The sequence below is a fragment of the Pterocles gutturalis genome, unplaced genomic scaffold, assembly GCF_000699245.1.
Source record: "Pterocles gutturalis isolate BGI_N339 unplaced genomic scaffold, ASM69924v1 scaffold48410, whole genome shotgun sequence".
NCBI lineage: Eukaryota > Metazoa > Chordata > Aves > Pterocliformes > Pteroclidae > Pterocles > Pterocles gutturalis.
The window spans coordinates 1-14,844 of record NW_010142624.1 but is presented as its reverse complement, the minus strand read 5'-3'; the positions used below and the strand labels follow the sequence as shown (position 1 = coordinate 14,844).

The window sequence follows — 14,844 nt, the reverse complement described above, 5'->3', positions numbered from 1 at the left end:
CAGCTGGCGGGCTGGGCCGCGCTTGGCAAGGACACCGGGCCCTTCCGAAAAGAAACCCGGTGCTGGGGTGTCTGGGCTCTCAGCCCTCCTCGGGAGGATGCGGTGACTCTTCTCCAGGCTTTTGCAAGGGTCAGGCATAAGAAAAGAGGACCTTGGCTTTCCAAGTCGTGTACAGCAAGCGTTTAGGGGTTTTATTTCGTTAAGATTTTTAGATACTACATAGTCAATCCAGTTACAGTCACTCTTACCTGATTATGTGCCGGAGATACATTACAGGATTGGGTTGGTATAAGGGCTGTGTCAGTGAACATAGCACCTGCTGTAGCAGTGTCTTGTATGTTTCTTCTGGGGTACTGGTGGCTACAGCATCTGCCTGGTTTGGTAGGTGACCATTCAGCGCCCATGCTTCTTCTGAAGTGAGTTGCAAGATAAAGAACAAGTGTTTGTCCTAAACATAAAACTCCCTTAAACTTGAGAAAAATATATCTTTCAACCTTAAAAAGAAAACCCTTTTTATTATAAGGGTGGTCAAACACTGGAACAGGTTCCCCAGAGCAGTTGTGGAGTGTCTGTCTCTGAAGATATTAAAAACCTGACTAGGCATGTTCCTGAGTGTCGTGCTGGAGCTTCCCCTACTTTGAGCAGTTTGTAGTTGGATTGTGTGACCTCCAGAGGTGCCAACCTGAACCACCCAGTGAATCTGCAAGTATGCTGCTATAGCCAGGCCAGGCTTTTGTGCCAATGATCTTCTTACAGTAGATGTGGAACTTTGGTCCAGACACAGACAAAATACAGAAGTGTCCCTTTATGTAATTAGTGTTTTTGTTGTTCCTGTGAAAGCACTTCTGAGGCTTTGTAGCTGGGTCAAATAACTTGCTGATCTAGCTGAAAACTAACTAGAAGAAAAATTATATGTGAATACCAGGGTGGACAAGTAAGATATAATGGAAACGTGCAACTGAGAGTGGGGCAGTTCTTATTAACAACCCTTGCACTCTAATATGGTCTAAAAGTTGTAAAGCAGCATTTTGAATCACAAAATGGAGGAGTGATCTAATCTGAATCTTGTCACCCAGTTTTTGGGTATGTGATTGAAGCTGTTTCTTAGCTGAACTAGTGATATCTGTCTTAATTAGGTATTGTAGATTCCTAAACAATTGGTAGAAATTTGCCTGTGTTGAATGGTTGTGTAGGCAAGACTGACAGGTCTCTTCTTTGTAAGTGCTTTGAGGAATTTTCCCTTTCATCATCATCATACTGACTTTTTTTTTTCCATGTTTGAACTCTGTTGAATGAACTCTGAAAATCATAAATGTTCTTCCCTTCAGAACCCCTCATTTCCTTTTCTGCTCTTGTGTCACCTGTTTTGTACCTTAAGATACAGTGCTTTGAATGTGCCTGCTCCTTATATATATCCACTGTCTGTTGAATGTCCTGAAAGCAGATTTAGTGTCTGACAGTAGAAGTATTAAGTTCAGTGGAGAGATTAGTTTGATTTTTCTGTTGATCCCATCCAACTGATTTTAAATTCATTAATTGTCCTGTATTGCTTGTTAGGGCAAGCAACCATGGCTGGCCATGACTCGGGAACTCAACACCAGTTCACTGGATTTCAGAAGTACTTCAACTCCTATACCATCACAGGCAGAAGGAATGTATGTATATTAATGCATATTAAATTTTGTAGTCTATTATAATGGTGGCTTTTGGGTTTTAGACTGAAACTAAACTTAACTTTTATGTTTTACAGTATGTGATAGCAACATATGCAAGTGTTGCGATGATCATCTTGTACTTCAAGCTTAGACCTAAAAAGAAAACCCCTGCTGTGGCAGACAAGTAAATGGTAAGTGGCTGGTGTTCTCCCAGGACCAAAATGATTCAATGCCAGCCCAGGAAGAAAGAGTGACAAAGGACAAGTTGCTTATAATACAATATATATAGAGAGAGAAACACAGGCATGTGAACTTTGTATTTATCATTTGAAACCTCAACTGAACTATAGTATCAACTTATTTGGGGGCATTCTGAATGAAGTAGCTTGTTAAAGGGGGATGCAGAAAGTATGGGACACCAGTGTTCTTTTCTTCTGACATGGTAAATGGGACTAAGCACAGCATGCAGGGAGGAAGAGTAAGCAGGGAAGGAGGAATGGAAGGATGTTGCAGCTAAGTGTATCAGGCTTTGCCTGCAATGATTAGGTGCCCCTGGTCTGCCCTGTAACTGTTGCTTTGTAGGGTATTGAAATAATAAAGTAGTACTTGAGGACTTAGTTATATTAGAGAATTCCAAGCAGAGGTTAATGCAGTCTGTCAAAACTTTCCTTTGAACAGAGTAAAGGAGCACCACATAATGGAACTGTATATATTGCACACCAGCCTATGCAAGGCCTGTATAGAAGTGATTGCACTTGTTCTTGTACAGCAACAACCAAGCGATACAAAATTCAAGTCCTTTCAAATACAAAATTGCCATTGAAGTGGCACTTTGAAAAAACCTATGGTGTGTCCTCACAGTCTGCAAAAAGGGGTAGAAAACAATAAGCTTGAGCATCATTGTTTTATGTTAAAGGGACATCAGTAATTTCTTCCTGGGTGTGCTGAAGTGTGCCTACTCATAACTGAAATTGTTTGAGCTTGGGGAAGGGGAATGCTCAGTTACTAGTACCACTGTGCAAGACTTGCTACATTTGATCTCTCTTCTCTTGGCAGGTGGCTGGCATGCCTGAACCTTCAGTCTGTGTCAATGTAATGCAAGCTGATGATCTGTTGTGGCTAATAAAATATAAACAATTACTTGTTTTATGAATGTTTTATGAATACTTATGTATTATGAAATGGTGCAAAAAAGCATAAACGTGGCACTCTGCTTTTTCTCCCCTCTGTCAAAAATAGTTATTTGTAGTGGAGATAGTAAGGACAGGAATCAGCTATTTTATCTTAATTAAACTCTTCTGCTGTTATAGCACATCCTAAAGTGTTCTGAGCACCTGGTAGTAACCTAGGAAAGACCTCAGCAGCATGACCATAATACTGGCACAGAGTTTACAGCTGATGAAAGCATCTCCAAACTTCCACGTCATAGTGGCTACCAGTAAGCCTACATGGTTTGTGGTTACCTGGTTGCTCCCATTTTTTGCATTCCAAGCTAGTAGCTTACATGGAAACATTGACTTCTTCACTATTATTAATACAATGCAGATTACAACTTGTCTCAATTGTATTTTGCACAGAACCTGTGTGGTTTTCATGGAAAACCTCCCAAAATAGACTGATCAGATTATGGTATTTGAGCTTTTTCTATTACTGGCCTTCCTTGCAGAGGTAACTGCCAGAAAGAAAATCGCTTGCTCTGCTGATATTAAGCTCTTATAACTCTGCATATTCATAAGCAGTGACCTAAGTAGTTCAGTGCTTATTTTTCTTGGACATAGCCTCTTAATAAATGAGGTGTTCCTACCACAATTGGGTATGTGCAGCCCCCTCCCTGCTCAATACTAAAACTTGTCAATCATATTCTCCACTGTGTCTTTCAGTATCTCAATTAAAACTCTGTACCTTCTTTAGATGTCTCATTAGTGCTGAACTGTGAATGTGGTTATGCATGGTGCTTCTTGGAAGGGTGCCAGAAGCATGGATTGAACCTGAGCCTTCTGATGCTAAAGCAGGCAAATACACTTCCCAAACTGAGGGCAGCAGGAGGGAGGCAGGGTTGCTGAAAAAAAAAGGAGGGATAAATTACAGGGTTTTTGTGCCCCTGCCTTCTAGTTCATGTATCATAAAGCCATTTGTATATGCTGGGCCTCCTGAATAAACCTAGTAGTTGTCTTCTCCTGTGAGTTTGGTTGTACAAACAGCCTCTGCTGTCTACAATTTTCATGATGGAATAGTGGTTGTTGTAACAGTGTAGTAGATCTAATTAGCTAGAACCCATCACCGACCCTTAGAATGAGATGTACATGAAATCCACGTAACCATTTCTGAATTACTTTGTTTCTCTTAGCAGAGTGCTCACCTTACAAGCACTGCTCTTGCTTGCGTTGAAGCCATCAAGGGAAGACAATATATATAGACACAAACTCTGTGGTTTTAGTATTTATTATCATATCAAAAGTATAAAACTGTACAAAATACAAAGGCAGATTGTGGCAGTGTTTTCTTTAAGCTGTCAAAGCAGCTTTGTTTTAGGTAACTGGTTAGATTCACCATAATTGTACTTAAATCCAACTGGTCATATTGAGAGCTAGGGACTTTAGTTGAGGTACCGTGACATCAAAAAAAATAACCCATAATAACTTAGTTATAACCTTTTTTATTTAAAGAAGATTTCCAGGTGAGCTCCCTAATGAATTTTCCACCCTTTATTTTGATGTATAATGTCTGTAATATACCTTTACTCCAAGATGTGGAGTCAGAGAAGGGATGAGAGGGGAGATAGTTCTCCATTTACTTTACCTTAGAAAAGTCTTGGTTTTATTTTCACTAGCTAGCCAGCAGATTGTTCCAGTGTCCAAGCCCTTACTGGAAAGTAATGAGGAACACAAAACAGGTTTTCCTGTATACATCTTGTAAGAGATTAAAAAAAAAAAACCAAAAACCCAAACACAAAGCAAAACCACACCAAACCGGGCCTGTCCTTTGGTGGTGGTGTCTTCTGTCCACAGACCCAGAATGAAGTTATATTTCTCAGTGTTTTGCATGTTTACTCTGCCTTAGAAAGAAAGCACTGAGCTTTATTGCTTCTCCAGGAGGACTTAGTGGGGTACAATGTTTTTGTAAGTGGAAACTGTCACTTCAGCAGACAAGCTGCCCTTTCAAAAACAAACTGATCAGTTTTCTGATTTTTCAGAAGTTTGAAATCTTTTCAGGACTTATTTAGTACTTGGATGCATAAAACCTGTACATGTAACAGTGGCACTTCCCCACAAGCCTCTGCCTCTTGGACCTACTCTTTCAATGCCCTGTTTGTTGCTATGATACTCCCACCGTGCCTGTTGCCCCGACAGGCTACAGTGAATTAAGCTACATTCTTCTTGGCTGAAACTGAACACTTTTTGCTTGTGTTTTGAGACTGAATTAAACATTCGCTAATGATAAATTAAGTGCTTCAAAAAAATAATTTGAGAACACATATCAAGGCTGTTAACTTTCCACAAGTTTTGTCAGAGCTCAATACCATCTTTGAGAGGAGACAGCCATTTTCATATACATATATATATAATTTTTATGAAAAGCACCATGAACAATTCCTTCTCTCACGGCCATGATGTCTTGTCAATCTCCAGCATTTTCAAACTGTGGATAAATACGCAATAGCAGAACTGAGAGAACTAATGCTGCTTGCATTAGTTTACATAGTTTTGTTTTTCCTGCAATAGACTAGGTCCACCTCTACAAGACATTCCTCCTTGTCTTGTATCCTGAGGTCACTACTGCAATGACTTGGCACAGTCTTCCACCTTCCCAATTCACTGTGAACTGTAGGCTCCTGCAGCCAGAAGCAAGTTTCTGCGTGTAAAATGCAGGTGTATAACTGGGGTTGATTTGGTCATGTATGTACCTAGTAGCAAGTCCTGTGAATTTTCAGGCAAATTTATATGTCCAGTGGCTGTAGTAAAGTCATCAGTTTCTAAATCTTCAAATGCTTTCACAGCATCCCACAGACGAACTGTGTTATCCATTGAACCTAAAAAGAGAAAAGAACAGTTTAAAGTGTTTTCTTTTATTAATAAAAAGGTATACAGAAAAGTTACTGGGGAGCAAGTTAACAGAAATTAAAGCTCAAAAAAGCAGGTTTGCTCATAACTGTAGACTTATGCCCTCATCCTGCAAGGAAACAGACTTTTAACAAGCCTCTAACATACTGAATGCCCACATGAAAGCTACCACAATTTCCTCTTTCCTGTAATCTAACCTGAATGCCCTGGGGATAAAGCACAAAGAACTACTCCCTCTTGGGTTTGGATTGTGTCACCTACCACTGAAACAGCAGGACCATCCTGTGGACTAGATGCCAATTTCAGGAAATGTTTATGATGCTTAGCCATATAATAACCGTTTCTTTGTTTGATACAGAGAAGAGAGCAGAATTTTCCATGCCCAGTGGAATGTGCTTTCACTGGAGCATTAACAGATAAATGGAAGTAACCACCCTGCAGGCTGGATCAAACCTGTACCCTGCCTGTTCGCTTTCACTCCTCCAGCAGTGGCTCACTGAGGATTGTCACTGCACTGCATTTAGGAACATACTACTAAATAAATATAGAATATTCCTAGCCTGGTTTCATGAGGAAATTACCCTGATGCAAGTACAGCATCTGTCAATTTCTTCTGTCAGTAACTTTAACTTGTTGGATAATTTTATTATTTAATTTTAAGAAAACAGTGTACTAACCGTGGAAAGACAAAACTTTGTGCCTCTGTGAAGGGAAAACTGGTAAAGAAGCTCTGCTATATTTGACACCAGAGAATTGACATGTACAGGCAGGAAAAACAAGCGGGCTTCACAAGTTCTGCTGCTCATAAACCTGATTGTTAAAACTGCATGCACATTTCTATATACAAAATCTATCATCAATCTTCTTCTTTATCCTTCTGCATGTTGCACTCCGTCGCCAGTATCCTGTGCCTCTCTACTCCGGACACTTCTTGTCTGCCCTACAGCTATTCTAACTTCAGATTCCACCCTCAACACTGTACACAGATCCCAAACTTCACTATCGTCTAACTGCATAACACCTTTCCTTCCATACTTGGAACAGTGAGGGGTCATACTTCACAGTCCAGTGCAGTACTCGCCTTGTACCAGCAGTTTTAAGTTGCTGTTTTTGCTAAACAAGTGATTCTACTTTGTCTTCTGCAAAGTAGATTGTGTCATTCCTCTTCAGACTTACGGAAAACAACAGAAACTTCACTGTGAATTTTACCTGATGCTAAAATCTCTCCGTCTCTACTGAATCTGAGCGCATAGACAGTGTCAGTGTGCCCTTTCAATTCTCCAACCATCAAACCATGTCCAATATCCCACAGCAGAACTCTTCCATCTGTTGCTCCAGTAGCCAAGAATCGTCCATTAGGAGAAAATGCCAATGAATGAATTGGTCCCTAAAACAGACATTTGGGGGGAGAGGGGGACAAACAAGTTAATTAAGTCTACCCACATTCAGTCAGTCATTCTGAACACTATTCTTCAGAATCTCATCACAGAAATAAAACCACTTTCACACTGTGAGTGACAGGCCTTTACCTTATGTCCAGTAAATATTCTTACGCAATTCCCATTCAAAACATCCCAGAGCCGTACAGTCCTGTCTGCCGAGCCCGTGGCAATATAGTTAGAGTTTGGATGAAACCGGGTACACGTCACATCAGCAAGATGGCCAGCAAATATCCGTAAAGGCTGATAGTGATCTGTTGCCCACAGACTGAAAATAAAAGCTTTATTAATAAAAAGAACCCTAATGAAGTTCAGTATCTGTTGCACAATGAGGAATAAAAGGAAGTAATTATGCAGTGGTTTCTTACTGGTCAGTGTAGTGAATTAGCAGGATCTGTTTTGTAAAATTATACTTCTCAGGAGGGAAAAATAAACATTCTGTCAAGATGTTAAACAACTGAAAGATAATATTTATAATCAGATGGTCACATAAGAGGACACCATCTCTTTAGTCATCAGATAATCTGATGTGTGTTGAAAAGAAAAAAAACCCCTACATCTACATTAAAAGATTTTGTCAGTATTTTAATTGACATGAAATAAAATTTATTTACAGTAGTATGGTAGGCTAGAGTATATCAGCTCATCACTTTCAGGGTTAAACTACCACAAACTGACCCAGACAAGTAAAAAATCCATCCAGCTTCTTACCGAGCCACTCTGTCGTGTCCCCCTGACACAAAGTAATAACCATAAGGAGAGAACTGTGTATCCCATACTGGATAGTTATGTCCTTTATATCCCACTAAACATGTGAATGTTTGGAGACTCCACAATCTGACAGTGCCATCCTCAGAACAGGACAACAGATAGTTCCTGTCACAGGAGAGAGTATAGCATGTTACATATCAAACTTACACACAGACAGTATAACCATTGTATAAACACTGTGAGGTGTCTATGATAAGAAAAACTGTCCACTGAACAGCATTTGTTCAGCCTGTCACACATAAATCAGTATTTTGGTAGGGTAAGCAACAATAACCAATTCAAGCAGAATCCAGTCCTAGGCCTGTACACAAAAAAGAGAGACATTTGGATGCTGATTACTAATTCTGATGACACAGCAATATTAAGGAAAAAAAACACAGAGCTGGTCATTACTCAGGAATTCCTGTTATATGAAAAAATTACTAGTAAACTGCTGTATTACATTACTTTAAAAAAAAAAACTTTTATGATAACTCTAAACAAAATTTCAGGAATCCCTGAAAGAGAATTCATATCACATACATATTCTCAATTCATAGTTATAGACTCTATATTCATGTTACATACAAAGTTTCCTTCTCAGCTGTTTTTGTGATGGTTGTTTCCTGACTAGACATATGCAAAAGTAAAACTTGAGACATTTAAACCTCCTTTCTACTGTCCAGACTCGCAATTACATAATGGTTTGAAATATCTTACAAAAGATACTATTCCATACATTTTGAAAAGAAAGCCTTAACAGAATATGAGAAACTTGAAGAAGTGCAACAATATGCTACTCAGTCTGCTTTTATGTTTTGCAATACTCTAAGTTAAATCAATGCTGCAGTATTTTTCATCTCTAGAATTCAGTTAGTTAACACCCAGCTTAAACTACAGTTTGCAAAAAAAAAAGATGGTCTATTTTCTATTTTGCCATCTAAGCCCTGAACTTCAAAAAAGATGCTGGCATCCTCAGTTCAAGCTGATTTCAGTAATAGCTGACAGTGCCCAACACCCTGAGCATAATGAGCACTTACACTGCATACAGTTTCTTATAAGATGCATAAACAAGTATGGCTTTACCCTTCTGGAAAAAGCAGAATTAAGAACGTGTTTGCATTCAGTAGCACACAATTAAAACTCAAGACTAGCAAACTAGTTAGCTTGTAAATTTATTTTACCTGTCAGGACTGAAGCTGGTGCCATAGACAGGTCCACTGTGACCATATAAAATCTTCAACTCACTTGCTGTTTTCTCATCCATTATCCTCTCCAAGACATCATCCGATTCTTTGTCAATGAGACTGAGGTCTGCAATATTTCAAAGTTCATATAGCATAATAACTATCATGAGTTCAGCTTTGGGGCCCCTAACATAAGAAGGACTTGGACCTGTTGGGGCAAGTCCAGAGGAGGGCGAGAAAGATGATCAGAGGCTGGAGCACCTCCCATATAAGGACAGGCTGAGAGAGTTGGGGTTGTTCAGCCTGGAGAAAAGGCGGCTCCAGGAAGACCTTATAGCAGCCTTCCAGTACCTGAAGGGGGCTACAGGAGAGATGGGAGGGACTCTTTATCAGGGAGTGACAGGACAAGAGGTAACAGTTTTAAGCTCAGAGAAGGTAGATTTAGATTAGATATTAGGAATAAATTCTTTACTGCGAGGGTGGTGAGGCACTGGAACAGACTGTCCAGAGGAGCTGTGGATGCCCCATCCCTGGATGTGTTCAAGGCCAGGCTGGATGAGGCTTTTAGCAACCTGGGCTAGTGCAGGGTGTCCATGCCCATGGCATGGGGGCTGGAACTCAATGATCTTTAAGGTCCCTTCCAACCCAAACCATTCTATGATTCTATGATCTGTGCACATATTGTTTCTTCAAAGTGAAAGCATCTAATGGCTGAAGACAGCTGTCCTGCCACAGACATCTTTCTCCGTTCACACAAAACACAGCTGTCACAAATAATGCATGCTCATCTTAAGTGCTACTGTCTTAATTACCTGCTGCTGTTTTCACACTACGTAGCTTTTTTGGAGTCAAGGACCACACTCTGACAGTAGAGTCAGCAAAGCCTCCTACAATCATGCTAGAGTCATCTGTAATATCCACTGCGGTCAGACCCTATACACAAAATAACCATTTATATTGTTTATATCTTTCATGATGCATTTCAAATATTATGAAATTCTAAGTACTAATAAGAAAATTAACTCGACTTATTTATAAAAATGAGGGAATTCTTCTAGGATAGATAAACACACATAAATTCTTGCACCATTAAAAATAAAGGTGTACGAATGAAGCATAGTAATTAGCGACAAAAGAGTAATGTTTCCCAGTATTTTAGTGCAAAACAGCTACTGTATGTATTCTGTAGAATACACTTAGGGCCAGACAGGAAAAGCGAAAGAAGGAATTAGAGCAAACCCAAGGAACATGGACATTAAACAGTTTAATAAGTCTTTAAAGAGAATTTTGAAGATTTTGGAACATAAACTTTGCAACACTTATTCCACATACTCCAATAACCCTTGCCAGCTCTGTTAAGTCTTCTTTCTTTATTAAGAGTGATGTTTTACAATTTTGATTCCCTTTTCCATATTACCCAAACTCTTCTTTTACCAACCTGGTAAGCATTAAGGAACGTGTAGAAACAGATGGAGGGCAGGCACTCTGGGCCAAGACGCACACGCTTTGCAGCTTCCTTCATATTCATTACTTTATCCAGCTTGTCGGAGTCTTTCAGCTCAGGCAGAGGAATTCTGCAAGAAGCACGCATTTCTATGAACTAAAAGCACTTAGACATTGTTAATCTAAACAAAGTGAAACCTTCACGTGCAACACTATACCTCAATATTCAAATACAAAACAAACCAGAAAAAATTAAAGACTATGTAAAATATTAACTGATGAGAAAGAGAGACAGTAGCTTTAAGAATTTCATACAGGCAGTAGAACAAGATAAATACTTGAGTATGACCTGAAAAGATTAGAGGGTAACAGTAAAATGTTATCAAGGGAAAACTAGATTGACTTGAAGGGCAAAGAACAGAGGGCTATATGCCAAGCTTTCCATTAGCTCCCTTAGAAGTCTTACAGCTACAGCTGTGTTCAGCTGAAATGGCAAAAATGCTAAAAATGTCATGTGAACAGCGATGCAGATTTGGCATGACAAGACTGGATTTAACAAGAATTCTCTACACAATGTTCCCGTGATACCTGTTTTGGGGAGGAGCATTAGGGTCTTGTTTTTTACTTTTTGACCCTACACTATCTTTTTTAGGTTTTTTCTTCTTTGGCTTTCCTTCCTCATTTTCTCCTTCTTCATCTTCATCATCCAAAGGCACATCAAACTCTGGTTCTTTCAACAAGCCAAAGAAAACCTGCAAGTCAATAAACGACACGAGACAAAACAGTAATTGCTGTTTTTCCTGAAAAAACTAATTTTTTTAATGGAAACTTTTCAATGTAATAGTCCAAGCAATAGAGCTGCCCTTTTAAAACTGCTATGTTCAACATTACCGCATACACTACTGTTAGCCCATAACAAAGGTAGCACCTGTTCTGCTGTTTTACCAAACGCTGTAAGTTCTCCAGCCATCTCTCAGCATTTCCTTAAAGCAGAATCCCTACAGCTTACATGATTTATCTGTATAATACTGTTGTACTACACTGTCAAGATCTACACAAACAGCCCTTGCAATAACAACTGGCAGTAAGTAATAATTACATCTGCTGCACAAGAGAGGAAGCCAAATAGGAAGCCAAAAATCACAGAGTAATTCAGGAATTAGTTTTAGTTCAGTGGGCTGAATAGAAAGCTGCCTCTCAAAGGGGTTCAACAGTTTCTTCTACCAGACAGTGACACATCTTGATCTCCCCACTCCTGCCACCAACTATTTGAGCAGTTCTCTTCCTTTGTTCTGTTCATGCTGTCTTTTAAGATCTCAAGTGACAATTGTCAGTCTATACTAAGGTATCTCCCTGAAAAACTAGAGAGAGTTATTCAACTATAAAAGTGCAACAATCTTTGTCTCCTACCTTTGCTTTGTTTGCCTCTCGTTTTGCCTCCCCAGCCAAGCTTCCAACCATGGCATCTATCTGTTGTTTACTGCGAGGCATTCCATCAAAGATATCAATGTAAAGATGTTCCTGAACAATGTTCCAGATCTGATTGTTCTGCTTTTCCTGAAGATGTCTCTTCAAGAGTTGGTAGGAGTCACGGGAAATACGCAGCACAAACTTGCTTGTTCGGAAGTCCAGCATGGTCTCGTTACCTTTCATATGTTCTTTTTTGGTTAAACTAGACAATACACGCAGGTCATCCTGGTAATAGCACTCCTGATCCCCATGAAATCTATTGAAATAATGTAAGATATGATAAAAGATTTATTACAAAAACATTATCTCCTAAGTGCACACACATTTACATTACTTTAACATGAAACATATGCAAGGACCTTTTGGAAGCTACTGACTACATATGGGATCATTTTTCTGCTGAAATAAAATTTAATCCTGGGGAAGATACATCAGTGACTTACTGTATATAGCAAGAGTATTCAGAGTACTCTTCAGTTAAAAACCACTGAAAAGAACACACAAATGGAACCTCACAGAATTTCATACACCCAAAAGGATCTTGCCTGAAGCATACAGTTACACTAACGTGTTTATTTACAGAAATGAAACGCTAATTTGTGGTATTATAAGGTACAGGGCATTTTTTATTATGCAAGACTACTTGCATGTATTTATATCTGATTCATTATATGAATATGCACATTTCACAGTGACTCTTTCTCATTCTCCACTTGCATTATATAACAGCTAACATATGTCTGGAGTTTTCCATTTTTACTCAAACTATGTTATAAAATACTTGTGGCAAGGAACATTTTAACTATTTACAGAACCATTTTTGCTGACCATACTGGAGGGAGGCAAAGTTATCCTTTTGGATTGAAATATTTCATAACTGGTCTGAATCCAGAAAACAAAATAAATTTAATTTTCTCAAGTGATAAAGAAGTAAAACATAGTAAGACCACAAAAAATTGTAGATTAACCATAAATTAATTCCATTCACCTTATTTAAAATTATGCTATGACATCAGCAAATATCTATAGCATACATTACTTTGGCATCTCCATGTAAATTTCCAGTGCTAAAAAATGACCCCACAATCCTTCCCTAAAGAAGCAGCATCTCTTCATATACTTTGCACCAAGGAGCTTACCAGCTCTCTATAAGGATGGTTCAAAATCTGTACATGGGCAGTCCAAAAGCATGCAGTTTGCAATCCTTCTAACATAGGAGATTGGAAAATTTTTTAAGAACAGTTACTGTAATCCATGGCACCATTACGTCAGATTCTAAATCTCTTCAACATTACACAAGAAAAATAATACATACATATATACATTCATAAGCCTATGCGACTGTAGCTTACAGATTTAATCAAAGTAGCACATGCAAAATAATGCAAATGCACAAATGAAAATAAATTACCTTTCAAAAAAAGACTTTGCTTCACTCTCATGTTGATTGTAGACCAATTCCAAGTACATGTGCACAAAGAGAGGATAAAACAGTTGAGACAATTCCGCTCTATGACAGTCCAGGGAACACTCAATGAAGTGTTTTAATCCACTGTAGTATTCCTCGTACAATGTCGGGTCCCCTTGTTGATTGTAGGCAGACAATACTGCACTCACATCTGGCTGATCTTCCACAACAACACCTCCTCCAACTGCAAAAGCATTAGCATAAAACAAGAGCCTGTCAGACAGCCTGAAAGAGCTATCAAATATGCAGTGGCTAACAACTCCACTGGTGAGGCGCTCTGAGCAAAACATGACACTAAGTCTTGTGCTTGTTCAGCACTAAGTTTAAATTATACAAGTGAGGATGGTAGCTCATTATAGTCCAATAGCTAATTTTCCCAGCACCTTCAGCCATTTCTTGCACTTTCCCTGGCAAGAGTTGCCTGTAAGGTATTTAACATAGTGCCTAATTCAGCTAAGATTGTAAGTGTAAAGGAGGAAGCCACTAACATCACAAAAACAAATTATCTCTACTGCTAAGGCTAGAAACTCTCAAATGAAGAGAGGAATCTTTCTAAGCCTGTAAAATACACCAAGTATAATTATTTTGTTTCCAGTAAACAAGCAAATTAAGTTAATCAAGTGAACATTTGACCAAGACCACTGCACAACCATTACAGGGCAGTGACTTATTGTCACTTTCTAACACTCTGAGAATTATGTTCTACATAGGAGTCATTAAACATTTTAATTGTTTTGCCTTCTATATAAAAACAATCATATCAGGTGATAGCAAAAACAAGCTGACTTTATACTATACATTCACTGGAACTCAGACATATCAGTTCCTGAAATTTCATGATGCTATTCTGCAAAGCTGCCCCACAGAACACTTGATTAAAAATACTTACGCTTGAATTATCCAAAGGACATCTCAAGTACCCAGCAACTTGCTCCAGAACTGTATAAAGCCTCCTCTACAAGTACCCTACGGCTCTTTCTTCAAAATGCAAGCCTGTACATCAGGCCTCTGTTCTCTTCCCTACAGCCACATCTTGGACCATTACCTCTAACTACAAAGGAAACTTTCAGCCTCTTGCTATGTTGTTAGTTGAGATCGGACACAAAGACAAGGGAAAGCACCTCTCACTTTGTCAGTCCTCCCTGCAACTATGATGGATCCCTTGATCCCCTGCTCCAAGGGGGGCATCCCCAGGAGATCCTGATCTTTTCCCGAGTTGTATGACACATCCAGGGGTCCCCCTAGAAGGCCGGGGTAGACTGTCACCTCCCTCCCCAGGGACGGCCACCCCAAGGGAGTCACGACCTGTCACCGGCCCTTGTCCCCCAGCATCACGGAGAGCACCAAGGCTGGAGAGGAACAAGGCCCCCC

At 39.3% G+C, this 14,844-nt stretch overlaps 2 protein-coding genes across 2 annotated transcripts; one reads left to right on the top strand and one right to left on the bottom strand.

Moving 5' to 3' along the window:
* Nucleotides 1-1,568: 1,568 nt before the first annotated feature.
* Nucleotides 1,569-1,843, top strand: USMG5 (up-regulated during skeletal muscle growth 5 homolog (mouse)). The gene is made up of 2 exons (XM_010084429.1): nucleotides 1,569-1,655; nucleotides 1,751-1,843. The coding sequence occupies exons 1-2, from the start codon at nucleotides 1,569-1,571 to the stop codon at nucleotides 1,841-1,843; spliced, it is 180 nt and encodes a 59-aa protein (XP_010082731.1).
* Nucleotides 1,844-5,224: 3,381 nt separating this feature from the next.
* Nucleotides 5,225-13,657, bottom strand: TAF5 (TAF5 RNA polymerase II, TATA box binding protein (TBP)-associated factor, 100kDa; the record flags this gene model as incomplete). The annotated part of the gene is made up of 10 exons (XM_010084431.1): nucleotides 5,225-5,685; nucleotides 6,926-7,103; nucleotides 7,246-7,423; nucleotides 7,867-8,031; nucleotides 9,090-9,219; nucleotides 9,905-10,025; nucleotides 10,531-10,666; nucleotides 11,124-11,287; nucleotides 11,946-12,261; nucleotides 13,417-13,657. Coding segments are annotated over 10 exons (1,847 nt in total), but the record flags the coding sequence as incomplete, so codon positions are not given.
* Between the last annotated feature and the right edge of the window lie 1,187 nt (nucleotides 13,658-14,844).

Bases quoted from the DNA above. Each gene is read 5' to 3' on its own strand.
- USMG5 (XM_010084429.1), top strand. From the start codon at position 1,569: ATGGCTGGCCATGACTCGGGAACTCAACACCAGTTCACTGGATTTCAG. The intron at 1,656-1,750 runs GTATGTATATTA...TATGTTTTACAG, and splicing joins CCATCACAGGCAGAAGGAAT to TATGTGATAGCAACATATGC.